General features: G+C 39.3%; 1 protein-coding gene across 2 annotated transcripts in view; it reads right to left on the bottom strand.

The window, feature by feature from the left end:
* Positions 1–25,934, bottom strand: part of SYNE1 (spectrin repeat containing nuclear envelope protein 1) — a 452,863-nt gene that overhangs the window by 205,304 nt on the left and 221,625 nt on the right. For both annotated transcript variants that reach the window (XM_087425127.1, XM_087425124.1), the window contains 16 exons: positions 24,650–24,786; positions 24,244–24,421; positions 23,588–23,770; positions 18,649–18,792; positions 18,179–18,334; positions 16,481–16,645; positions 14,169–14,341; positions 12,645–12,798; positions 9,732–9,875; positions 8,753–8,917; positions 4,896–5,213; positions 3,798–3,953; positions 3,473–3,643; positions 2,334–2,660; positions 944–1,096; positions 368–535 (listed from right to left, as the gene is read on the bottom strand). In XM_087425127.1, the coding sequence (XP_087281253.1) occupies positions 368–535; positions 944–1,096; positions 2,334–2,660; positions 3,473–3,643; positions 3,798–3,953; positions 4,896–5,213; positions 8,753–8,917; positions 9,732–9,875; positions 12,645–12,798; positions 14,169–14,341; positions 16,481–16,645; positions 18,179–18,334; positions 18,649–18,792; positions 23,588–23,770; positions 24,244–24,421; positions 24,650–24,786 (2,892 nt within the window). The remainder of the gene's footprint in view (positions 1–367; positions 536–943; positions 1,097–2,333; positions 2,661–3,472; positions 3,644–3,797; positions 3,954–4,895; positions 5,214–8,752; positions 8,918–9,731; positions 9,876–12,644; positions 12,799–14,168; positions 14,342–16,480; positions 16,646–18,178; positions 18,335–18,648; positions 18,793–23,587; positions 23,771–24,243; positions 24,422–24,649; positions 24,787–25,934) is intronic.

Genomic DNA, 25,934 nt, shown 5'->3' with positions numbered 1-25,934 from the left:
GTCTGCCTACAATCCAGCCATTCTGATTACTATTACTGTATCTTATCTTTGGCTGCACTTTCTAAAATAAAGATTAATCTCTTTCTTTGATAAATTACTCCATAAAGATTAAATTCTGTAATAAAAAACTGTTAGCTGGGAAAACTGCTACAATGTTGTTCAGAAGTTGAAATGCCAGGATTCGACTGTTGTTGATTCACTTAAATATTGAATTCAACTGTCCTCAGTTATCAGATGTTCTCAAGACTCAGACCTGATTCTTTAAGTAGAGTCATTATGATCCAGAGATATGCATGTACACACACACACACAGGCACGGCTGTTAAAGCCATCCTGTATTCTGCAGCTCTCTAGAGACCAGGCGTACCTTGTGGTGGGCCAGTTGCTGGGTAATTGTCTCTAGATTGCTTGTCTCCATGAGGTCGGGGGCCACCAGCCGGCCTGACATCTGCAGCAGCCACTTCTCCACTTCTTGGAGCTCACTGTTGTAATCTTCATGGTCTCGGACTTTCGCCTCGAGACTGCAGACATGCTCCTGTGAAGCCACATACCTGTTAGAGGTGACTTTCAAGCCAAAAATCTACTTAAAACTCTTCTATGTTTTAAAAAACCCAGTGCAACTCATAGAGTAGGTAAAGTTACACATATCAGAAAATTACTAGGAACAGAAAAAACATACAGCATCATTATGCCATTTAAATGCCCATCTGAATACAAGGGAAAATACTGACCCATACCAGCCCTTAAAATTTTCTGACAGATGAAACGGAGTCAAGAACACGACGCAGCCTATACAGAAGCTGAAATGTAAGGATGTACACCAGAAATTTACATCATGTTATAAACCAATGTGACCTCAATGAAACAAATTTTTTAAAAAAGAGTCAGGATCTCTTTTGGGGCAAATAAACACATTTTGATTGAATTTCTGATCTCTCCTTACCTTTCCTGCACTGCAGAGGTCCTGGTAATCACTTTGAAGTTTATCTATTTTGTCCTTTAAAGTAGCATCCTGCACCAGTTCCAGAAGAGCCTCACCTTTCTCTCTCACTGATTTTACTGAGGGTTCATGGGACAGCACCATTTGTTGAAGAGACTTCAATTACAAAGAAAAAAAAAAAGCCAGCTCATCTATGTGATCAAGGTGAATATACCCATATACCTATAGCAAATATGGGATGATCTACCTCCAATAAAGATATGATGCATATTTTATAAATCAGTAAATGTAAAACATTAAAGAATGGTTTTTTATGGCTAATACAGTGTTTAAATACAGAGCAAAAGTAACACATCAAATAGCCCTTCATGTGTGGAGAGGGAAGTATGGAAAAGAGTTACATTTGGCTGAAATTAACAAAGTTCATATTTCTGGCTTCTGCCTCATTCCTTTCAGCAGAGAAAAAATACTCAACATAAAAAGAAGGGAGCAAGGTGCTGGCTTCTGATTTTGAGTTCATGAAGTTAATTGCAGCCTGAGCTGGATGTGAAGTTAGTGAGACACATTCCAGCTGCAACGTTGTTGTGACAGGCGAAAAGTGCCTTAATATATAAAGAACTCAGTGGGGAAAAAAGAAAGAAGAAGAGGTGGTTGTAATTCTGCCTTCGAAGACATGCTGTTAGGCTTGGTAGAAAAGCCAAGGATGGGAATAGACATATTGACTGGGGGAAGAAAAAGCTTCCGACAGGAAAAGCTTTGAAGTAAGCCGTCACGCTGTAATTCTTAAAGACTATCACTAAATCATTCTGGTCAAATTTAGAACATAAATTATCCCACCTATAAGCTTTGATAACTGTTTCAAATATTTGAGCAGGTGAAATATCTATATCTATAGGATGTATAGCTATATCCACATCACTATTTATTTTTCCAAAAATTAATTTCTACAGTGTTTAGCTATCATTGATTAATTAGAACTTATTTTTTTCCAGTTGGTTAATTAGAACTCATTTCCAATATGCTGTTGGTCAGTTTCTAAGCCTTGGGCACCCTAAAGAATAAGGGAAGACTTCATGAAAGAGATAAAATCTACAGATGTGCGATCCTGATGCCAGGAAGGTTTATCTGGAGGATCTATATACCTGGATCATACTGTCAGAATAGATCTCTATTTATTGATACAATCTTTGAATATCATGATTCCTGGATGGAAAAATAGCTCTGATGTAGTGCATCTCACCAAATAAATCTACATCACTCACCACCAGTAGGATAGACATGTTAAGGACATTTCCCAGCATCCATTACGAGTGACACATACCAGAATTCATCTCCCTCCCATTTAGTCCCTACATGACCTCCTCATGTGTTTGTCAATGTAAGAACACACTACCTTATATTTAGATAATTGAGCTTTTTTCTCATATAATTCCATTTTGGGTTCTTCAGGAACCTGTAGGATTTCTTGGTATTCTGCTATCCACTGAGTTAATGCTTTGTATTTATCTGAGAATTCCTTTGCTAAATGAAGGCCTTTTTCCAGAGTCATGTGCTCTTTGCGGACAGTGCTGGTCAGTTCCTTCAACTGCTCCACGTGATCATGGATCTCTTTTCTTAAGGTCTCTGCCTCACCATCCTCCAAGTATTCAAGAGCTCTCTCTCCTTTCTCCCGGGCCGATTTCAGCAAACTGTGGCCTTTCTCCATGTCTTTTAGCAAACCCTGAGAAAGAGAGTGAGTAGGAAGCAAATATAGAGTTAGTCTTATTTATTTCCTTTTAAAGAAAAGGCTTTCAAGTCCTATTCTCAAGTCCATCTATTTCTCCTTAAAATACATTTTTGAAGTTTGTAACCAGATTTGACCTGCCAGGAATCCTCTTTTCTTTATTTCAATATAGGCTTTAAAAAGTCTTGATCAATGTACCACTTCCAAATCAGAGTCTTAAAAAAGAACTTGATGTTTATCTCAGCCTTAGCAGTGGTCCTAAAGATTTGAGTAAAAATACTTTGTTAATGCACAGAGCCATGAATTTGAGATAAATTATTTTTCTCTTAATATTTAAGTATCAAATTGGAATTTAGTTAAGAATTTCGTGAGCAGTCATGTCTAAGTCATTCAGATGATATCATATCATAAATAAATGGAAGCCAGCCTTTGGACTTAAAGAGCTTATAACTTAGTACAGTCATGTGCCGCATAACGTTTCGGTCAATGACAGATCACATATATGATAGCTGTCCCATAAGATTAGTACCATACAGCCAAGGTGTGTAGTAGGCTATACCATCTAGGTTTGTGTAAGTACACTCTATGATGTTCACACAACAACAAAATTGCCTAACAACACATTTCTCAGAACATACCACCCTCGTTAAGTGACGCATGACTGTATTTGGCGTGAAATGATGAACCAAGGATCACCAATCATACCAGGCAGGAATGAGCACATGTGCTCCCAATATCTACATGAGAGAATGGAGCAGCTGAGTGAAAGAAGAAAGGTGGGGAGACAAGTCTGATCTTTCCATGCCTACCTCCAACGTCTTCATTTTTTTCTCCATCATTGCTTTATCTACTTTATCAATTTTGGTAGCCACATTCTTGAAGTTTTTATGAGTAGAGCTGTACCAATCAGAATAGGAACTCAGGGATAATTCTGATTCCTCCAAACTCTGGATCTCTTCCTCTAGGAATTTTATTTGTTCCTTTGAAAGAAAAAAGAAAATTGAGCAGTGAATTAAAGACCTGGACCAGTGCCTTTCTTGATAAATATGTATCTTCACTGGAAGTTAATGAATAAAGAACATTCTGGATTGTGAAATTCGCTGGCCTATACTGAGAAGCTGGTGGTCCACTCACCAGCACCTGGAGAAGAAGGGCCTGGTATCTGGAAGTCAGCTGGGTGGCCTGGCAGCCCATTTGGCTGCTCACGTGGCTCTCGTCCAGGATCTCCTGTGCTCTGGTTCCTACTTCCTCAACTTCATCTCTGTATGTGGTGACTTCTTCCTGCCACTTCTGAAATGACGTAAGTATTGGAGGGGAAAGGCTCAATCTTAGGCATTCTTGAGTAAGACAAATATATATATCTTCTCAATAGTAAATGATTTTAGTGTATGTTTAGAATACTTATTCTAAGACAGAATTTTGAAAATATATCATAACTCATGAAAAATTGTATTACAACAATGTGATAAAAACTGTACATTTTTGATTTGGGCACTTTTCTGTATATATGATACTTCGGTTCAAGACAAAAATAAAATTTTTTATACATATAATCTGTTTAATAGGAAATGATTTCAGTGTATGTTTAGAATATATTTATTCTGAGATATAATTTCGAAAATGTGTCATACATAACCTTCATGAAAAATTGTATTACAATAACATAATAAAAACTGTACACTTTATGAGTTTGAGTACTTTTCTATATATATTACACTCTAGTTAAAACATTTTAAAAAACACAGTGGTATATAGTTTAATATCTTCTGTTGTGCTTAGATAAATTTAAAATAGATAATAATGAAAAGAGATTCTAAAGGCTTAAGCATTATTTTAATCATGTGCACTGAATTTGCATAAAAATTATAATAAAACTAATTGTCAAGTATTATTTCAATGCATTATATTAGAGCAATTTCATATCAGAACCATAAACTTCAATAACTGCAATACTAGTATTCGCGTATCTTTACAAAGCAAAGTAATAGGGTATGGGAAGAAAAATACAAGATATTTCACTAAATTTTATTTTATTAAAGACTAATTTAGGATTCTATGAAATAATTGCTCTAAGAAGAATGCTCTGCTGTAATTTATTTTAAATTTCTAGGCAAGCAGAAAGAGATTTTGCAAAATCTAAGTCTTGGGCAAAGTTACTAAATCTTTTAATGAAACAAACTATGCATGATCAATGCTACTTTGACAAAGATCTAGAATTCACACTAGCTGTACCTTCATCTGGTGTAATTGCATCTCCTTGGTGGCCCGGTTAGACTGACGTCCGGTCCTGAGACTCACTTTCTCCTCCAGAGTTTTCAGCCATTCATCTACTTGCTGAAACTTTTGTTCCATCAGCCTCAACTTGTTGACTACATTATTGAACTGGGTCCGGGTCTCAGACAGTCTCTGCTGGTAAGCCTGCCAGTCCTGCCGGAGAGACTCTAACGCACGATCCTCCGTCTGGGGGATGCCTGAGGGTATCACGTCCTCTCTCGCGTGCAGCACTGAATTCAACAGTGCCTGCCCCTCCGCGCAGTGCACCTGTAGCTCCTGCAGGGGAAGGGGATGGCTGTCACACCTCATTCATATTTTACACCTGCACAGGTTATCACGTCTCACCCAAGCCAATCGTGCCAGCTTGGAGTTCACATCAGAAAAGAATGACTTTAGTCTGCCTTACATAAAAAATGTGTACCTAACACTGAATATTGTATCCTAAGTCAGGAGAAAGATTCTGAAACATTTCCAATTAAAATAATGAAAATGGGGCATAGTGGTTAAGTTAACGCACCCCGCTTCAGCAGACCGGGGTTCGCAGGTTTGGATCCTGGGCACGGATCTACACCCACTCATCAAGCCATGCTGTGGCAGCGTCCCATATACGAAATAGAGGAAGATTGGCACAGATGTTAGCTCAGGGACAATCTTCCTCACCCAAAATAATAAAATGATAATAATAATAATCAAAATGTACAAATACACACACACTCACAGAAATACTTTTCTCAATCATCTTAAAAACAGTTTCTGAAATTTGACTTTTCAGCTTATAGGCAAAAACACTTGTGATTAAAGGGCTATTGTTTAAAAGAATAACCTAGGCTTTTTATGATTCATAATCTGTTTAAGGAGCCTAAGGCTTCTTGCTTTGACATTGGATGGGATACATGCTACGCTTGTGGTTGAGAAAGGAACAATGGAATCTCTTTTTGCTAAGGAGGGATCCTTTGCTAAAGCTGTTTTAGGGAATGTCATGGCCAAGAAAAGTTGGCCCTGGAGGGTACAGGGCACACAAACCTGGGAGGTTGAATCATCACACCTGTCCACTAGGTGCTCCCAGGTGCAAATACATTTTCCTCCACCAAAGCATAAGTCCCAAAGATCTAACCCGCACATTCACTATGAACCGTCTTGAAGTGTATAAACTATTTTTTATAGAAAGAAAAACTCATATGCTTAAGGATGTCGGCAAAACAACATTATATACTTGTATTTCTAATGTCTAAAAAATTCATGCTGTTACTTGATCTGATCATCTAAAGTTGAAAGGAACCAAGTCAAATCCCACCAAGAATGTTAAAAGTACCAACGTATTTAGTTAAAATACAGTATTATAAAAAAATCTTTGATATCAGTTCAAACCATTTGAAATTGCAGATATCTGACAATTTTTATGTAAAAAATAGCAGTCTCATATGGTTCAAAGTAATGGATACATTTTTCCTCAACAATGATGTCACTTCAAGAATGTATAATGTGAACATATTGTAAATGGACAAGAAGACTATACATGGTAAAATATTAATCAAAATGGCCATAAACATAAATTTTATTGCAAAATTCTTAAAATTGTTTGAGTGTTAATTTTGTACAATCTCTTTTCTTAATTCAGAGATTGGCAAACTTTTTCTGTAAGGGGCTAGATAGTAAATATTTTAGGCTTTGTGGGCCATATAGTCTTTGCTGCTAGTACTTAACTCTGCCTCTGTAGCACTAAAGTAGCGACTGACGATACATAAACTGGATGTGGCTGTGTTCCAATAAAACTTTACTTAAAATACAATAGGCTTGTGGCCATAGGCTGTAGTTTACTGATCCTTGCTCTAATTTATTAATCTTCCCAATATATCACCCTTTCCATATTATATAACAGTTTTCTCTATTATACAAATCATCTGTGTATTAGATAAATTCTTATATGTCCCATATTTCAAGTATTCATTCTGAAGGGAAAATATGATTCAATATTTTAAAAATCTATATGTTCTATGACCCAAATTAGGCCTTCAGTTTATACAAAATAATTTGTGTATGTGGTCCACACTGCTGGCTGATCCCCACACCACTATGCCTGCTGTAGGACATTAGGATGCTGAAGAAGTTCTGCTGAGCACAGCTGGAATATCACAATTCTCCACTACCTTTTTTTGCCACTATCGTCTTACCTCCTTTTTAACACTTGTAGCAACTCAAAATAAGACAACATAAGAATTAATGCATGGTGAAAGGAGAGGCTGGAGTTAGGTTTGGGCCACATTACTATTGACTGAAATCAAACATTTTCTTCTGACCGGAACAAGAAAAACATCTGCTGGTGATGAGTAACTTACTGGCCTCGTTCCTACACAGAAACCTAGAGAGCTTGGCATTTGCTTGCCAAAAGTGTCAGGGGTAAAGTGCTGAGAGGGGTTATTTAGCAAAAACAAAGTTAAGTCTACTAAAATAGATTACAACAGCTAAATCTGGCAGACCAGAGTATCCTACTATTTTAAAACAGAATAGATGAGATCGTTAAATAAGCTAAAGAAATTATGACCCTTCTAACTTCTACTATATATTTATTTCATGAATGGACCATCATTTAAATAAGATTTTCTCTCATCTCTTTTAGTTCTTTCTCATAACAACTCTGTGGGGGAAACTGAGTCAGAGGGGTTCTCTCTTGCTCAAAGTCACCCAGTATCAGGTCCCACCAAGAATTAGAGACCAAGCTTCCTAACCCCAACCTTGTGCTCCTGCCATGATACCACACTCTCAAGACCTACTGAAATAGCCAGAAATTTTATATGCCAGTGATAACCATCTCAGTTGCTGCTTTTTTCGCTTTGCATAAGCTGTAGGTACCTCGTGCTCAATCCTGAACCAATTCTAATGAGGGCTGACAGCATGTCCGTAAGTTCCAACACACAGCTGGTGGGACATGGAGTTGTCTTGTTGGCCTTTCCCCATTCTCCACTGTGTGTGGCTGGTAGTCCCTTCTTGGGGCACCTCTCTAACCCCCACCTATCTCTCTAGGTAAGATTAAGGGCCTCTCTTTGATGTTCCAGTAAGATCCCTTGCATTAGTTTTTTATTGTTCTTATCACATTGTTTATAATGATCTACCAATGGGTCTGCATTTCTCACTAGACTGTAAGTTCCCTGAAGGCAGGAATAATATTTCAATCATCTTTACCTGAAGTAACTAGCCAAGTGTCTGCACTGTATCAGGTAGTCAATAAACAATGAATGAATAAATAAATAAATGGGTTAGTACCACTTTCCCCACTTAGGTCTGCCATCTTGCTCTAAATTGCATCCTGCTTGCCTGAGCACTAGCATTTTTTCTAGCTCCTCTGATTCCTTCTTCTAGGACTCTGACCCTGGCTCTATACCCTCAGCAATGTGGGAGGTTTGGTTAAAACCAGATGGCCCAACATGGTGCTATCAGTTTGACTTCGAGGAGTGTCACATTCTCTTGACTCCCGTTGCCAGGTCCCACATCCGACTCGATCCCTTAGGAAGCAACAGGCAGGTGAGCCAGTCAACACCATAAATTAGATCACTAGTCGTTTCCGTCAGAGGTCACCTTAGCAGCTGAACGAATTCCTCAAGTTCCAGTCCTGCTGGGTCTAAACTGTCTACCAAGTGATCTTGACTGACATACGCTACTGAGGTCCCAGAATGTTCTAGATCAGACCTTATGAGGGTTTCACTTAATACGTATAACTATTTATAGGATTTAAGGTCATATTAACTTCCCACTGCTTAAAATAATAATTCTATGTTCAGAATGAAAATTCCTTTGCTTTATGATGAAGCAGACTTTACCTGAAGATCCCGCAATGTTGTCTCATGGGTGTGGGCGTCACCTTCAAGAACTGAGTATCGGTCAAGCTTTTCTTGTTCTTGCCCTAGCCACACTTCAAATGCCTTCAGGTCCCTCTGATATTCTTGGTGCAGGCGAACTAGCTTCTCAGATTTGGTTACTCCTTCCTGTTATTAACATTTAAAAGATGATTAAGATGGGAATACATTACTACATGCAGTTTCAATGTACTGTAATAATCCACTTTTGGAATTTCAGAAAAGCATGATTATTAGATCATTGGAATATGAATGGTTTTCCGGAAGAACAAAACTTCAAGACTTATACAAAAAATATAAAAACATAATATCAGGATTAAAAGAGTTCTTCAAGATAATTTTGTTGAATTAACTTCCTGATCTCTGAATTCCTTATGAAATGTAACAAGGACACGCCAAAAAATGAATTAACTTTACTGGACATAAAAATACACTTTTGCTAATGAAGAAAACTTGAATTCTCACATCATGACTTCAGTGAGGGTTTGGACTCATTATGGATATAATTTTCCATGTACTTTCTCTAGTAAAGTAGGATGTGCTCTGAAAAGTTATTTTTATTATCTTTGTGAGGACTATATGAAGAATGACAAATGTTACTGGTGATTATTTTCTGCTTTAGAAAACTCTCATCACCAGACATAATAAGGCATTTATGAGTCTTCATTATGAAGCTGTCCAAAATTTTTCTTACATTGGTAAATTTCTAGGAATTTTTTGTTGAGAATTATTTTCCTTTAGTAACTTGCACATATTAACAACATTTGAAGGTTTTTATTAGGTTTTCCCAGTGGTATATTTAAAATATTAAAATTCATTTTGCTTGTTTTTTTCTATCTGCTTTCACGAGAGTGTCATTTTTGAAAATAAATGAGTCTTTAAATATGCACAGCTCCAAACACTCCTATTTCAGTAAGTCTGCATGGAACACGGTCAGCCATACCTTGGCCCTCTCTTTGATTGCTCTGTATCGTTCCTGTAGATCCTGGAATTCTAACTGGGTGACATAGTGCTCCGTCATGCCAGCCCCTTTAACTTCAATGGTCTCCAGCAAGCTGCTGTGACTCAGAACTTCTTCATTCAGTAACTAAAGAACATTTAAAAAAATAAAGGAGTTACCATGTACATCATCATATCAATGATACTGCTAAAATTAAGATATTTTTAACTGTACAGTTGAGAAGTGATCTCAGGTTTATCTATCTGTAGATAGATAATTAGATAGATAGATAGATAGATAGATAGATAGATAGATAGATAGATGGATAGATAGATGGATAGATAGATAGATAGATGGATAGATAGACTATCTATCCATCCATATATATATATATGAATGTATGTGTGTGTGTGTGTGTGTGTGTGTATTTGATATCTGGCACAGAACTTTCTCTGAGATACTGATTCCAACTGACTTGGATATCTCAAACTTAATTTGCCCAAAAATGGGCTCCTGATCTCCACTCCATTCCCATTTTTCCCCAGCCCCCACCAAACCCCCTTCTCTTTCATTCTCTTTCCAAACAATGCCACCACTTCCCACCCAGATGGTCAATTCAGAACACTGGAAGTCACCCTTTCACCCCACACTCTGTCATTCCACCCATGATGAAATCCTGTTAGTTCTATCTCCTCACTATATGCTGACATTTGTCCTCACGTCTCCTGCAAACTCCCTAGCCCATGCTGTTATCATTTTACTTGGACTTTTGTAATATCCCGCTAGGCACGTACCCTTTCACCAATTCTTGCCCCATCCCTTTTTCCATATTCCACACAGCAGCCTGAGTGATGAAAGGTGTTAAGATCATAAATGGAATCATGTCACCCCTCAGCTTAAAACATGGATTATCTTCCCAATGCTGTCAGGATCAAACGGAAAATCCTTAGGATTGCCGACATGGCGATGCATCATCTGGTCCCTGCCACCTCTGCCAACTCACCTCGCAGCACCCACTCCTGTTTATCCTCTGCTCCAGCAACACACAGCCATTCTTTTAGTTCCCCTATTGAGCCAAGCTCTCTCTCTCTTCAGGGCCTATGGACATGCTGATTATTCCATCTGGAATGCTCTTTTCCCACCTCTTCCCCAGACTAATTTCTCTGCACTAAATTCCTTAGGGCATAGTCTACTTGTCAGCAGTTTCAGAGAGGCCTTTCCTGTCCCTCCCCCTAACTTCAAGCAATCTATATAAGCCCTGTCCACAGTACTCACTCACACCATGCCAGCTATCACCAGTTATAGTTATTTATTCATGCATTTATTGATGAGTGTATATGTCCCCACCAGAACACAATCCGTGTCTGTTTCATTTACCCAGAATCTGGTACAATGCCTGCATGCAACAAGTTCTAAATAAATATTTCTTGAATAGATGAATAATTTAATTAATTAGGCAATAAATCATTATAATAATACTATGCAGTAGATAATTATGATTACATTAATTTTCAGATGCATAAATGAGACCCAGAAATGTTAAGTGATTTGATATAGGTCACATATGGCCTTTTAGTCATTCAAATAACTTTTACTTGGCATTTGCTCTATGTCAGACAGAGAGCCAAATGCACAGGATATCAGAAAAATTAAGCATCTTTATCCACTGCAGGAGAGAGATATGTAAGCATATATTCTCTAAAATTGATAAAGAGACATGAACAACAGAGAACAGGAGAACAAATTAAGCCTAAGGTGGTGGTGTTATCATAGCAAAAATGACTTCTGAACTAATTCAGAAAGGTGAGTAGGAGGTTGCCAGGTGCCAGCGGCAGAGCTAGGGCATTCTGCGAAAGGAAAGAGATTCTGCCAAGGCATGGAATCTTTTAATTCCATTTAATGTGGCATGTTCAGGAAATAGTGAGAAATACAGTAAGGCTGAAGCATGCCTGGAAGGAGAGTGGGAGAGGGAAGGAAATGAGGATGGCAAAGGAGATTACTGAAATTCTGACAAACCAAGTGAGGGAGATTGGTCTGACACTGTAGACAATGGGAAGCCAACGGGGCACACAGGCAGGAAAGGGAGATGTTCCCCTTTATATGACGAGAACAGTAGATGGACACAAGAAACAAGGCAGGAGATAGGAGTCTGTTGAAATTCAGGGAAAGAAGGATGGATTATAGTCAGGAGACATTTCTGAGATAGAATCAGCAGGACCTAATGCCTAATTCAAAGCAGGGATGAGAAAAAAGGAGCTGGGGATGACGAGGTTTCCAATTGAGGGTATTCAGTATGGGAGGACACAAATGAACTGAGATTGAGAATGTAAGAGTTTGAAGGATTTGGGGGTAAAAGAGAGTAAGAAATGCTTAGGACATGGTAAGGTTGAGGTCGAACAGGTCATCCAATGAATATGCCCTGGAGTAAGGCTGTAAAGCAAAGGTCTCCAAAATTTTATGTTTGAATACTACTATCAGTAAAAAAGAGATTTAAGAGCATATCCCCCAAATTTATTTATTTATTTAAAAACTCTTTACATGTACTGTACTAATATAAACGTTATGAAAAATGTACAAAAGTAGAAACACAAAAGGATGTGATAAAAACAAAGCATTTTTACTTCCTAATGATGAGCAGGCTGAAGATATTAAAAGATAGTACAAATTGTCAAATTTAAACGTATCATAAAACATGGGTCTATGAGGTTTTCCTGGAAGACAAATTTTCACTCACTAATAAAATAGCCACAAACAGAAGTCTGATTTAAGAAGCCATTAGAAATTATCGTCAAAGCCCAAAATATAGTTTAGCTATGTGAACAGCCCTGGGTGTATAGGTAGTCCCATTTTTGTATGACTGTGGCATTCTGAAGAAGCCTGTCAGAGAACAAATGGAATCTGGAATCCAGCTCCCACCTTGGCTTTTCCGAGAGCAGCTGTTTTCTCCCGCAGTTCTGCATACTGCCTTTCAGATTCATTCAGGCTGGCTTCCACACTGTCCATCCAGCTGGAGAACTGTCGAACATCATCCTGATAACTTGTCCACTTAGAAAGAGCTCCTTCGAGTTGACTGAAAGGTATTCGATAGAATAATAATCTATGTTGAGAAGCCTGATATATCCAATCTGCCAACCTCTATCACTGTGTCTGCTGTGTCTATTCCACTAGCAGGAAGGCCATAGTCAGGACACGGGTAGGCTTGGGGTGGGCTGAATGCCAGGGCTTATCAGATCCGAGTCTGGGTCCCAGGCAAGCATGGCCTCAGGAGGCAAGGGACAGTTAAGTCCAGGTCGACAGACAGAAAAGTGAGACTGGACATAAAACCTGGACCAGTCCACACGAGACATGGGGAGAGGCTTGAGGGCAAAACCAGGAGAGATCCTCTGGGGGTGGATTTTCTGAAGCCAAGACTCTGAACAGGTAGACAATCAATCCTTAACTCCACCTAGTTGAGCAGGGCACCCAGAGGAGAGGAAAAAAGGAATCAATAAAAGAAGGAAGGAAGAACAAAGCAAGAATAAGCACAGTAACTCTCTCGCGTGAGAAATAGGGTAATGTTTCCTGAATTGGTCTAATTATTAAAACCCGAGTATTTCTCTTACAGACAAATTAAGCACTTCCTTCTCTCAATGCGGATCTTACATTTTTAACTCCATTAATCATTTGTGTCTAATTTTACAAGCAAGCTTCGGGTCCTTTTATAGCAGATACTCTGCGCTCCACCCATACATACCCTCCGACCACACCACTGCAGCACTGTGCCAACTGGACATCCGACTGCCAGCTCCACGCCCTCTTGGCTTTGCGGGTGTTCTCTGGTCCCTGGTGCCCTCTCAGCTTGAGGGCGATGCTGGCAAGAAGTGCCAGGGATTGTTGCCCCCTGGGGACAGCCCTCAACTGCCCTCCTGACTCATGGGAGTTTGTTTAAAAAGATTCCAGCTCCCCTGCCCTCAGTCGATAACTCCCAGACACACGTTCTACACAGGCTCCCAGCATCGCCGGGCCAGATTAAGTTCTAGCTGCCCACCGCAGTAACTTGTTTGATAACACACCCTTTATTGGCTGCCCTCCTTTCCTCGACTCTCTTTCTCATCCCCTAGTGGTGTTTCCTGGGGTTACTTCCCAAGTAAAGTACTTGGTTTTAACTAATATATTTTTGCATGGTGAAACATTTATTTATCTTTTGACTTTTTAAGCAGTCAACAACAACAAAAAGAAACATGTAGTTACAGATATTTTAAAACATAGGCATAGTATTGCAAGTCAACCTAAATGCAAGATTGTACCTGCCAGTTTCTTTTGTTCTAATAAGAAAAAACTGAGAGAAGGAGCGAAGGAGGAAGGGAGAGAAAGAAGAAAGCCCCAGGAGCAGTCTGTTACTGAGCTATTATATTGATCTTTTAGTAATGGCTTCGCAGTAGTGGCTCTAGTATCACTTACCTTTTACACCGAATCCCTGCAGACAGGAGGGCAGCCCACATATCCTTCACACTCTGCAGCTGCTGCTGAACGGCAGGAATGCCTTCCGGAGAGGTGCTCTGAAGGACAAACTCCCCTCTGGTCACTATCATTTTCATCTGGATCTCTTTTTCCTGTTTCACTGATAACAGAGCCTGTAAAAACAATTACAGAAGTCCTTTGTCATTTGCATGCTTAACATTTCTGACTTCAAATATTGCAGGGCTCCAGAAGACAGCAGAATGACATGCAAGTGCGTTGAGCCCTGGATCGCTCAGGCTGATCTGGTGGAAGGTGGGAGAGTCATTTGCTGGTGAGGGCCAGAAACCAGTCACCAGTCACCCACTGGTCTCAAAGTGGCCTTGACTTTTCAGGTCTCAGTTCTTCTCTGAATAATCCCTTCTTTCCACTAAAGTTTTAGTTCACTGGTTTGTAATAAGAGAAAAATAGGCTACAATAGAATTCGTGAATTCTCAAAGGTCACAGGATGAAGACCTTCATAGATGTTAAGGTCTCCAGCACAACAAACCTAAAGAACTAGACTAATCATATCATATATTAATTTATATATTTCAAGCACTATTCTTTTTCTATATAAAAAGGAAGGTTTGAATTCAAAGTTTAAAACTGATGTTATCCCCTAAAAGGCAGAGCTTCATCTCTCTTCCTAATGTGGACTCGCTAACACCTACAGAGTCAGCTTTAGCCGTCAGTTTTTGCTGCAGCGAGAAGGAACTGCTAGCAATTTGTCACACACATGCTGTTTGTTTTCCTAGGCTTTTCTCATGCTGGTACCATTCTCAAATCTCGGTTTAGTGTCAGACTTTCTGAGAAACCTGCTCTGACTCTCAAGCCTGTCCCTCCTGCACCATCCACTCCTGCGTGTGTATGACTCTGTAAGCATATGCCTATCTGTTATTATTCTCTTCTCTGTTTCAGCCTCCAGCCTCAGACAATGAAGCCCTGGAGGACAATGACCATATTCTACTCACTTTTGAATCCTTGGTGTCAAGACAGAGTGCCAGTTTCTTAGAAGACACCCAGTCTATGAATGAAAGGTGAATGAATGCAGAATAATTATTTTATCACAAATGTAAAATAGAACTAGTATCTTGGGATGAGAGAAGACTTGACTAAATGATACAGGCAGGCAAGTGAGTTGAACAAGACGGGAAATGTTTTGCTCTATAAAATGTTTTATCAAAGTATTTGCTCAGAATAAATGTGTCTGTGATGTAATTCGAAACTAGACTCTTAACTGGCTATATCAAGCAAGTAACCACACTTGTGATGTTATTTTCTTTTTTCTTGTCTCTAAGGAAGACTGCCTCTGAGCTAACATCCATTGCCAATCCTCCTCTTTTTTTGTGTGTGAGGAAGGTTAGCCATAACCTAACACCCACTGACATTCCTCCTCTTTTTGCTGAGGAAGACCGGCCCTGGGCTAACATCCGTGCCCATCTTCCTCTACTTTATATGGGACACCGCCACAGCATGGCTTGACAAGCCGTGCTTTGGTCTGTGCCTGGGATCCGAACATGTGAACCCTGGGCCACCGAAGCAGAGCACACGAACTTAACCACTAAGCCACCAGGCTGGTCCCAGCAATCCTCCTCTTTTTGCTGAGGAACATTAGCTCTGAGCTAACATCTGTGCCTATCTTCCTCTATTTTGTACTAGGGATGCCATAGCATGGCTTGATGAGCGGTGCGCCGGTCCGCGCCCGGGATCCGAACCTGCTAACCCTGGGCCATGGAAGGGGAGTGCGTGAACTTAACCACCATGCCAGCGGGCCAGCCCCATATTTTTTTTAAAATTATTTTACTGAGCTCATATTGGCTTATAACACTGTACATTTCAGGTGTACATTATCATATTTCAGTTTCTGCGGAGACTGTATCATGTTCACCCTCAATAGTCTATTTTTTATCTGTCACCATACATATGTGCCCCTTTACCCCTTTCACTCTCCCCAAACCCCCGTCCCCTTTGGTAACCACTAACCTGTTCTCCTTATCTATGTGTTTATCTTCCACATACATGTGAAATCGTATGGTATTTGTGTTTCTCTGTCTGGCTTATCTCACTTAGCATTTAGGGGTGAACGTGTCTGGGGTCAAATGATTCAGGAACACTTAGGCAAGGCCACCCTTTGCAAAGAGAGTCACACTCACAGAGCATTCTTCTATTTCTTGTGGGGAGAGCGTGACATAATCACACCAGGCAGGCGGAGACGAGAAATTTTGAGAAAAACAAATTCTGTAAATTAGAGAAATTTCTCTAAAAATGCGCACCTCAAGCTTCAGCATCCTGCTGTCCAGCACGCTCTTGTCTGATGTTGGGTGGCAGTAAGAATCCAGCATGTGAACCGCATCTGTCATCCAGTCTTGTAGTTCCTTAATCCCGAGGGAGAACTGATTGTGTTCTGCAACAATTCTATCCAACCTTGACACTTTCTCCTGGAAATGACAGAAATTGTTTTCCAGCTGTCCATTCCACAGAGACTTCACAGCCTAAAGCTACTCAACTTGTAAAGCTCCCCGTTTGGCTCAAATAACTACAATCAGCCATAGGTTCATATGCTGCACAGATCTGATACAAGTCTGTATTCATCTGGGAGATGTGTGAAATATCTTTCTAAATAGTAAAAATATGAGAATAATTGGATCAAAAAGCAGAAAACTTACAATTAGAATTTACTGCCCCTCAACTTTGTCGTTATTCTTCTTTATGAGAGTTGTGACATTTTTTCAGAATCAGTAAAATTTCTGCCTCATGCCTTGTCTGGGAGATGAATCAAAGTAATTTGTAGCTTTCACATATCACATTTGGCTCAACTGATACCACATACCCACACGACCTACACTGTAGCCAGTTCTAAGCAACAGTTATCTGAGATTTTGTAATATCCCTACATTTTAAAAATTGGGACCATAAATATGATTTTATTTATTAATTAAAGGTTATATCCAACACAGTGAAGATTTTATGAATATAGTTTACAGCTCTTAAAGCATTCAAATATTTATTGATTTTTGGTATCTAAATAATTACAAAGGAATAGAAAGATGTCCTTAATTCATTCTAATTTTAGATATGTGTCAGATTTTCTAAAGACAAAAGAAGGTAACTTATGCATAGAAAAAACATGGATGTAAACACAGACTATTTACTCCAAGACCTATACTACTGGAACTGTCTCAACAATATTTTATTGAGGACTCAAATTAGCAGACCAGAAGTAAGTCCACACTAAAATAGGTGAAGCCAAATGACAGTAGGTTCTTTACATTCTAAGATCTGAAATGCAAAAGAGAAACATAGGGAACAAATGTTACAAGGTGGGCCTGACCCACAAAGTTCAAGATGGCTCTGCATTATACCAGCTGAATGCTCTAAATGAGGTCAAAGTGCAACCCCATTTACTTCTTTCTAAGCTGGTAGAAGAGAGATTTAATCAGTTATATGAATCATTGCCAATTTTGAACTCTGCTCTAGAATCTGAACTGAACTTCTCAATCAACACATCCTTGACCACTATACAACGAATATAAAGAATTTAGACAGATTTTAAAAAATATCCCAAACTCACTATATTTAGTCCACTAAAATTTAAACTGCTTTGATTTCATGTTTTTCTAAAGTACTTTAACGCGAGCTTCTTTAGACCCCAAATTCTGAATGTTTGTCTTACGTGTATGCTTTGACTCTTCAAAATAAGAACCCTGGGGAACACACCATTTCAGTATTAAAGGGAGTATTTTGTGCAATAATAGAGATTGGAAGTCGCTTCAATCTTGGAAATTCCCTTGCTCTTTTCAAACACACGATGACGCAGCACGAATGTTTGACTCGGGTTACAAGGCTGGGAATAGCCCTTAGAGGCCTGTGCCCAGTCTGGGCTTGTCAGGCTGACACTCCGCACGGCCCTATGGAGACTGCAGATTTGTGAGCTCGGTACCGCACTCACACACAGCACATGGCAGGGTTACCTTCGTTAAATTGCTTAGAGCTAGATACTGAGAAGACAGTTGCGACACTCGGTGCATAAAGCTCTTGCTGGTAGCTTGTCCCTCCCACAGCCTCTGAGCCTTCTCTTTTAGCCTGTTGAGCTGAGGTTCGTAGCAGTTTATTTCCTCAAGGACAGACTGAAAAGCACAAGCAGGTTACTATTAACAGGCGGGGGGGAAAGCACACGGCGGACGAAGCTTTGGCCCAAAGAACACGGAAATAAACACTGGCGAGCAACACGTGTGCCCTGAAGCCTTCATTATTTCCAAGCTACACTCAAATATAGACTACAGGATGGAAACAAATCATACTTAAAGGAAAGCCAGAAAACAGAAAATCTGTCAGAAAGAGGGAAAGGACACACTATGCTCAAGGAGGGTGAGCTAACTCCAGGATGCTCGGCATGCACCTGAATGCACAGAGGATGGGGATAAGGACGTGGTCTTCTCACCTGGAGCTTCTGCTGTTCTCGTCTCTTTGCTGGCAGATCATACAGGCGGTTGCTGCTTTCCTGCACCATCTTTTCAGTTTTACTCAGCCAGTCCTGTACAGGCTCAGCACTTACTTCAAAGTCCTTCATTTGGATCTTTAGATTCTATGAGGTTTTAGATAGTGTGAGGGACACACGCAAAAATTTTAATAGCAAGTCCAAAGTCCTTCACTTGGCGTTCAATCTGGCCCCATTGCTCTCCCTTCCCCTTCTTTCCATGTTCCCAGTGTCTAGAATATTTTGTTTTTCATCTTGGCGCCTGTATCATTTATGAACATCCTTTAAAAGTTTTTTATGGCCCTACTTTTTTAAAAAATGAACTTTTCCCTAGTTATCCAGCCCACCTCAGAGTTCACACCCACTTCTCAACTTCTATCGCATTGTTTTTTATTTGTTGTTAGTGCTGTGGATTCTGACTCCTAGGGACTCTGTGTCCAGCACAGCAGAACCCTGCCCAATCTTTTTGTGTCATCCTCTCCCCTTCCAGCACTACATCAGACAGTGCTCCACTGCTATTTATAGGGTTTTCATGACCAATTCTTTCAGAAGTGGGCGGTCAGGTCCTTCTTCCTAGTCTGTCTTAGTCTGGAAGCTCTGCGGAAACCTGTCCACCATGGGTGACCCTGCTGGTATTTGAAAGCCTGGTGGCATAGCTTTCAGTATCACAGCAACACACAGCCACCACAGTACAACAACCGACAGATGGGTGGTGTGGTTCCCTGACCAGAAAATGAACCTGGGCCAAGGCTGTGAGAGCACCGAATCTTAACCACTAGACCAGGGCTGGCCATTGCAGTCTGTATCAGTCACTATAACTTTATCATAGACTGTGTTGGATTGTGAGTTTTCCTCTCGTGTAGGCATGCCTCATCTCCACAGCTGGATTACAGGCTCCATGAGGAGAGGGCCTGTGCCTAACTCTTCCTGGGACACACCATGGCATCTTGTAGGAATATAAATAAATATTAGCAAACATTTTGTCGATTTTGATTGATGATGAGATAAGAAATAGCATATGGTTTATATGCTTATTATATTTTTAATAAACAATTTGTTTACTATAATTTACAAAGACAGAAGAAATACCAAAGAGTGGTCTATGTTTATTACATAAGAATGTTGTGATTACTTCCATAGATACTTTGTAGGTATTAATAGCTGAAAATGTATTTGATAAACTTTTACATAGTGCTATTTCACTTTAGAAAGGTGTCTATAGGGCCGGCCCCGTGGCTTGGCGGTTAAGTGCGTGCGCTCTGCTGCTGGCGGCCCGGGTTCGGATCCCGGGATCGCACCGACGCACCGCTTCTCCGGCCATGCTGAGGCCGCGTCCCACGTACAGCAACTGGAAGGATGTGCAGCTGTGACAGACAACTATCTACTGGGGCGTTGGGGGGAAAATAAATAAATAAAATCTTTAAAAAAAAAAAAAAAAAAAAAGAAAGGTGTCTATATCCTATATCCACTGTCTAAAAGTGCTAGATTGGGGGCCAGCCTAGTGGCATAGTGGTTAAGTTTGCACACTCCACTTTGGTGGCCCTGGGTATGTGGGTTTAGATCCCCGGCACAGACCTACACACTGCTCATCAAACCATGCTGTGGCGGCACCCCACATACAAAATAGAGGAGGATTGGCACAGATGTCAGCTCAGGGCCAATCTTCCTCATCAAAAAAATAAAAAGAATAAAAGTGCTACATTTAAGTGAATTTGAAATTTATGCTATCACATGACCAACTCTTTTAAATTAATCAGAGCTTTAGGTAAATTGTCAAAGATCAAGTCTATGAAGGTTAGCTGAAAAATCTAAGTGGCAAGGACTGCAGGAGCCTGAGGGAGAATGGCTCCAGGTTCCATCCATATCCAATCTGGGGTGTCTACCACATGGGGATAGTCAAGCCTGCCATAGTCACTCTCAGGGAGATGGATTAGCTATGGGAATGCTTTGGAAAATTAAAAGTGCTTCAGAAATGGAAGACACCAATATAACTCCTGGAGTACTTTACTAAAATGTAAGTGTCATGAGGGCAGGGATTCTGTTCTGTTTTAGTCTCTGCTGTATCCCCAGAGCCTAGAATAGTCTTTGGCAAATGCAAGATGCTCAATGAATAGTTGTTGATTAATTAAATAAATTCATAAATTCAAGGTGTTTCCATCTTCCTGCTACTAGAGTCTTGGGGCCACTAAAGGGCAAACTAGGGACTATAATGAGGAATTTAATTCTACAGGACTGAGGAGTAGAGTATTAGGGGCTCAGTCACAGATATGATACAAGAAAGTTCTAGTCTAAGGAGTGAAGTCACAAGGTCTGAGCAAAGGCCCTGGGGCACATGAATAAAGACAGCCTGATACTAAATCAAGCAACTCTCAACATTCCTCACATACTTCCTATAGACAGAGGTGTGTGCTTTCCCATTTAAATCTTCATTCTGTATTCTTTTCCAATTATTTCTCCCATAGCTTCAATGACCACCCACAAACTCTTAAATTTATAGAATTGTATTTATATAACACTTTAAATGAGTGCCTGGGTTTGAAGCTTGTCTCCATCACCTACTAGCTGTGAGAACTTGGTAGATTATTTAACCACCTTTTGCTTTAATTTCCTCATCCACAAAACAGAAACAAGAGTGCTCCTACCTCCAAGAATGGCTATGAAGACGAGATGCGTTAATATATGTTAAGTGCCTACAACAGTGCTCAGCACTGGTAGAAGTTCACTATCCCTGTTGTTCTAGCTCTACCCTCTCTCTCGAGTTTTGCACTCATTTTAACTGCTGCTTTCCTGGCCATTATCCACTGAATATCTCACAGGCACATCAAATTTAACATATATTAAATTGAATTAATTTTTGCTATCCCCTCCAAAACTGCTTTTCCTACCATATTCATGTCTCAGTTGATGGTGTCACCATTCATGCCATCTTCTAAACTAGAAACCAAAGACTCAAACTTAATTTCTCCTTCTTCTCTGTGCCCCTCATCAAATTAGTTACCAAGTCCTGTTGTGTTTTACCTTAGAGATAAATTCTCCGTTCATTATCATTTCCTTAATTCAGGTCCTCATCTGTCTCATCTGGACGATTATGGAAAGTTTTCTCTGGTCTTCCAGCTACACTATTCCCCATTTTGGTCTACACTGTGGTTAGAGAGGTGGCAGGTTTATTCTAGCTTAAAGACCTGTAGGTTCCTCATTCAGCCTTTCTCAACCAGGATTCTGGAAGGGAATTATGCCCTAGAGTCCTAAAGGATCCACTGTGTGTAATGAATTACCTTCTCTCCTCTGCATCTAGAATAGTATGGGTTATGTCTCAGCCTTGAGAAAATAGATGTTTTTCAGGGGTTCAGATAAGGAACCTTGATTGAAGTTCAAGGTCAGATTGCTTAGTACACAAGATATTTCACATCTGGAGCTAATCTTTGCCTCCAGTCTTATCCTCACTGCTCTTCCTGCAAACCCCCGGGGTGGATATCAAACTTCTCAAAGAACTCCATTCAGAATCATCACTCATGACTCCCTGGCCCCGTGCTTTCAATTCCTCCCACCCGAAATGCATGCTGGCCTTGGCAATTTCAAAGAATATTTAGCCTTCAAGATTCAGTTAAAATGTCACCTCTCTGGAAAACTTCCTTGACTTCTCCAAATAGAGTTAGTTGCATCCTTTTTTGAGTGACTACCGTATCTTGAACCTACCTATATTATACTGCAATCATCTCTTTATATACTGTTTGCCCCTTTAGAAAGTGAATTCCCTGATGAAAAGGAAAAGACTAACCCTTTTGTATTCCTAACATAATGCCTGGCACATAATAGGCATTATGTGTCTATTCCTAACAGAATGGAAGAAAGGAAGGAAGGAAGGACGGAAGGAAGGAAGGAAGGAAGGAGGAAGGGAGGGAAGGAAGGAAATTCCTGACCTACCCATCTACTTTTGGGCATCTCTTGAACTAGATAATCTTGCAATCAATGCTACATGTACTAGACTCAATAGCAAACACTTCAGAGCTCAGGCCACATTGCAGTAATGATCCCTGAGGGGTTTAAGAGTAAATTTCTAAACACTGCACAATGGTAATCACTCTCTATTAAATGGAGGATGCCTGCCATGAAAGAATAGCCACCATTACAAAGGAGAACTACAATGGTCTTGGGTTAAGAAAGATCTGGGGAAATACACATTTGCTTTTTCTAGATATTCATTCTCTATTACTATTTTTTTCCATCCTGCAATAATTGTGGTCATAATTCAATTAAGGATCTATTCTGCCAGGAAGTATTATTTTAAAAAGAAAAAAATACTCCCCACGCCTCTAAATTTTCCTCCAAGAGGAGTTGGTACACAAAAAAGATTATCTCACAAGAAGCAAATAATTGCATTGTGGCAGTAATTATGTTACAATTACAATAAATTTAACTTATGCAGTCTCTGCATAAAATGAAATTGTATATCATTGTCTCTTTGTATACTTAACTCCTAAAAACCTACTACTTGATATCTGCATCAGTTATAATATTTCCTCTCATCCACAGCATTTTGTAGCCTTGCATAGATATGTGTGTTCATTCTCCTAGAACAACTCCCCAAATTCAGGGGTTTCAAACGAAAGATTAAGTGATATGTTTAAATGTAAAACCAGTTGTTCCTGGTGAGATGGGGCATGGACAAGTCTATGATAACAGCCCCAACCATGCAAGAAGCTATTTAATTCCTCAGTGAGGCTCACACTTCTAACTTTGAGCTGTTTCTTACAGTTATCCAGTTATCTATTTATATTCAGAGAGGGATGACCAAATCATTGACAAGCGTACTTGGATGCTGAAAGTGTGGTTTAACTAACAACCACAACATCAACAACAACAAACAACACAGAATGTGTCCACATGGTTGGCTATATTATACCTCTAGGGCAGATTCCTTTTGGTGGAGATTTGAATGAAAATTTTTCCAATCTTCTTTTGCAGTTGCAATTTTGGCCTGGATACCATTAGCTTTCTCTTTGGTCAACAGAGTACTCAAAAGTTCTCCTTTAGACAGCATTGTGTTTAGCTTATGCTGTCCATTTTCACTTTCTGACAAAAATTCCTATAAAGAAAAATGTGAGATTAGATATAATAAAATGCTCTGTGCTTTAAAATACATGGATTTTTCTACTTGCTTCTCATTAAAATCAAAGAGAAGAAATAAACACTTTTTATTGTATATATTAAGTGACTAAAATTCTTTTACCCTATCTGTACATTGGGAATAATAATCTTATGCACCTGATTTGGTTACTGTGAAAATTAAATGAGAAAATGAATTTAGGGTGCTCAGGTTCAACGCTTGTCACATAGAAAGAGCTTTTATTATTTACAAAATCTCTTTTATATTTAAAAATAGCATGCATTTATATGAAAGGACTAGTTTCTCTTCACATACATCAATTGTTTTAAACAGGGATTTACTTTAAACTTGAGTTTCTTACGCAAAACTTTAATATGCGTATAAAAAGATCTAGACACATCTTTTTAATCCACTTAAGCACCCTTATTAGAATTAATTGATAACACTCTTACCTTTATTTTCTGAAGACTTGTTGAAACTTCACTAATATTTTGAGGTATATCAAAGCATTTGGCGGTAGTGGTTTTTGCATTAACCAACCACTGCTGGAAATCCTTGAAGGCTCTTCGAAATCTTTGTTGTAAAATCTGTTCTTTATTCTGACAGCCCTTGGATGCTTGCAAACAAAGACTAAAACCATGATTTAAATCATTTAATGGAAGGAAAGAAATGATAAAGTAGATCAAAATAATGTTTTATAGAATCAACAGTTCCTAGAGTATGCACTCACATCATTTAGTAAAGTATTTCATGATTAATTAATTAATATTATTATTGAAATCACACCTTAAAATAAACAAATCTTTAGCTGCTTCTTTGTATGAAAATATTTTGAACACCAGTAAGGTTCATGCTCACCAATTATATTCTTTAATCAAGCCAGAAACTTTCCCACTGTATGTACTCAGGTCTCCGGAAAATCGACAAAGTTCATTCAGCTGAGACTTGAGATCCTCAGTCTTAGGCTCTGCTTTCTGTAGAGCATCCAGTATCTCCTATTAGGAAATAACAGGACAGACAAGCAAGCATTCAAATTGGGTAATTTCCACATCCTGATATTATATGTGCATAAATCATATGATAAATTATTAGTGAAGGAAAAAACCAACATAGTAGATTCAGTAAAGAAATAAGGCCTATTTTCAGGATTCCCCATAGCAAATAATAGCACTTGGCTAATTTGCATCCTTTTCTAGGCATGGATAGGCACTCCAGCATCAAAGGTTGCCTTACGAGGCAAACAATGCTCTGGCAAATGATCAAGTGGCCAAATAACTTAAAGCGGGACGAGAAAAAGAAAAGAAAAAAATAACTTAAATTGTTTAAAAACAGTCTGGCTAGGCCATTGGAAGATATGTATATTGTTTAAAGGTGAAGAGAAATCACTTCAAAGCAAAGAAGTAGTTATTTTGGATTAAAATATACATAGCAATTGATTTTATGTAGTATGTACAGTTAACTTTCACAGTAAAAATTTCTTATAATCCATAGGTCAGATTTAACTAGTAATTCATTCATTTCACAGTTTCATTCATACAGTCATCAAATATTTGCTAAATGTTTGCTATGTGCCAATCATTTTGCTGGATCCTCGGACCTCCAAAATGACTAAAGGTCTGATTCTTGCACTTGACGAGCTCACAATTTAATGGAGGAGAGAGACACATGAATAATCACAGTGCTGTGAATATCCAATCCAAAAATAAAGTCTTGGGGCTTGACAAGTACACCTCTGACATCAAGGCCATGGTCCACTGAGTTATGAATGGTGCTCCGCAAACAGAGCATTCCTATAAGATTGGCACAAAGAGCAAATGAGATCAAATTAGCACAATTCCTGGCACACTGCTAAGTGCCTAATTAGTAAAAACAGCAGGTAAACAACTCCCAAATATTTAAAGGGGACTGTGTGGATAATGGTCCACCAAGGTAAACAAAAAAATTAAGGAGGAGGGGCAAGAAGATGAGTAACTACTCAGACAGCTGTTGCTGTTACTATTCTCATCCTCAGAGATATTTATCGAGACGTGGCCAAGATTTATAGAAAACCACACCCCTCAACAAACCAGGGCTGTGTGCATTCCTCATCCTCTGATCCTCGTAAATAGCACCACTGTCCTCCCAATGATCTAAATCATGAAAC

This window comes from Ceratotherium simum, chromosome 38, assembly GCF_057802395.1.
Source record: "Ceratotherium simum simum isolate JZ-2026a chromosome 38, ASM5780239v1, whole genome shotgun sequence".
Classification (NCBI taxonomy): Eukaryota; Metazoa; Chordata; class Mammalia; order Perissodactyla; family Rhinocerotidae; genus Ceratotherium; species Ceratotherium simum.
This window is presented reverse-complemented; position numbering and strand designations above follow the sequence as displayed.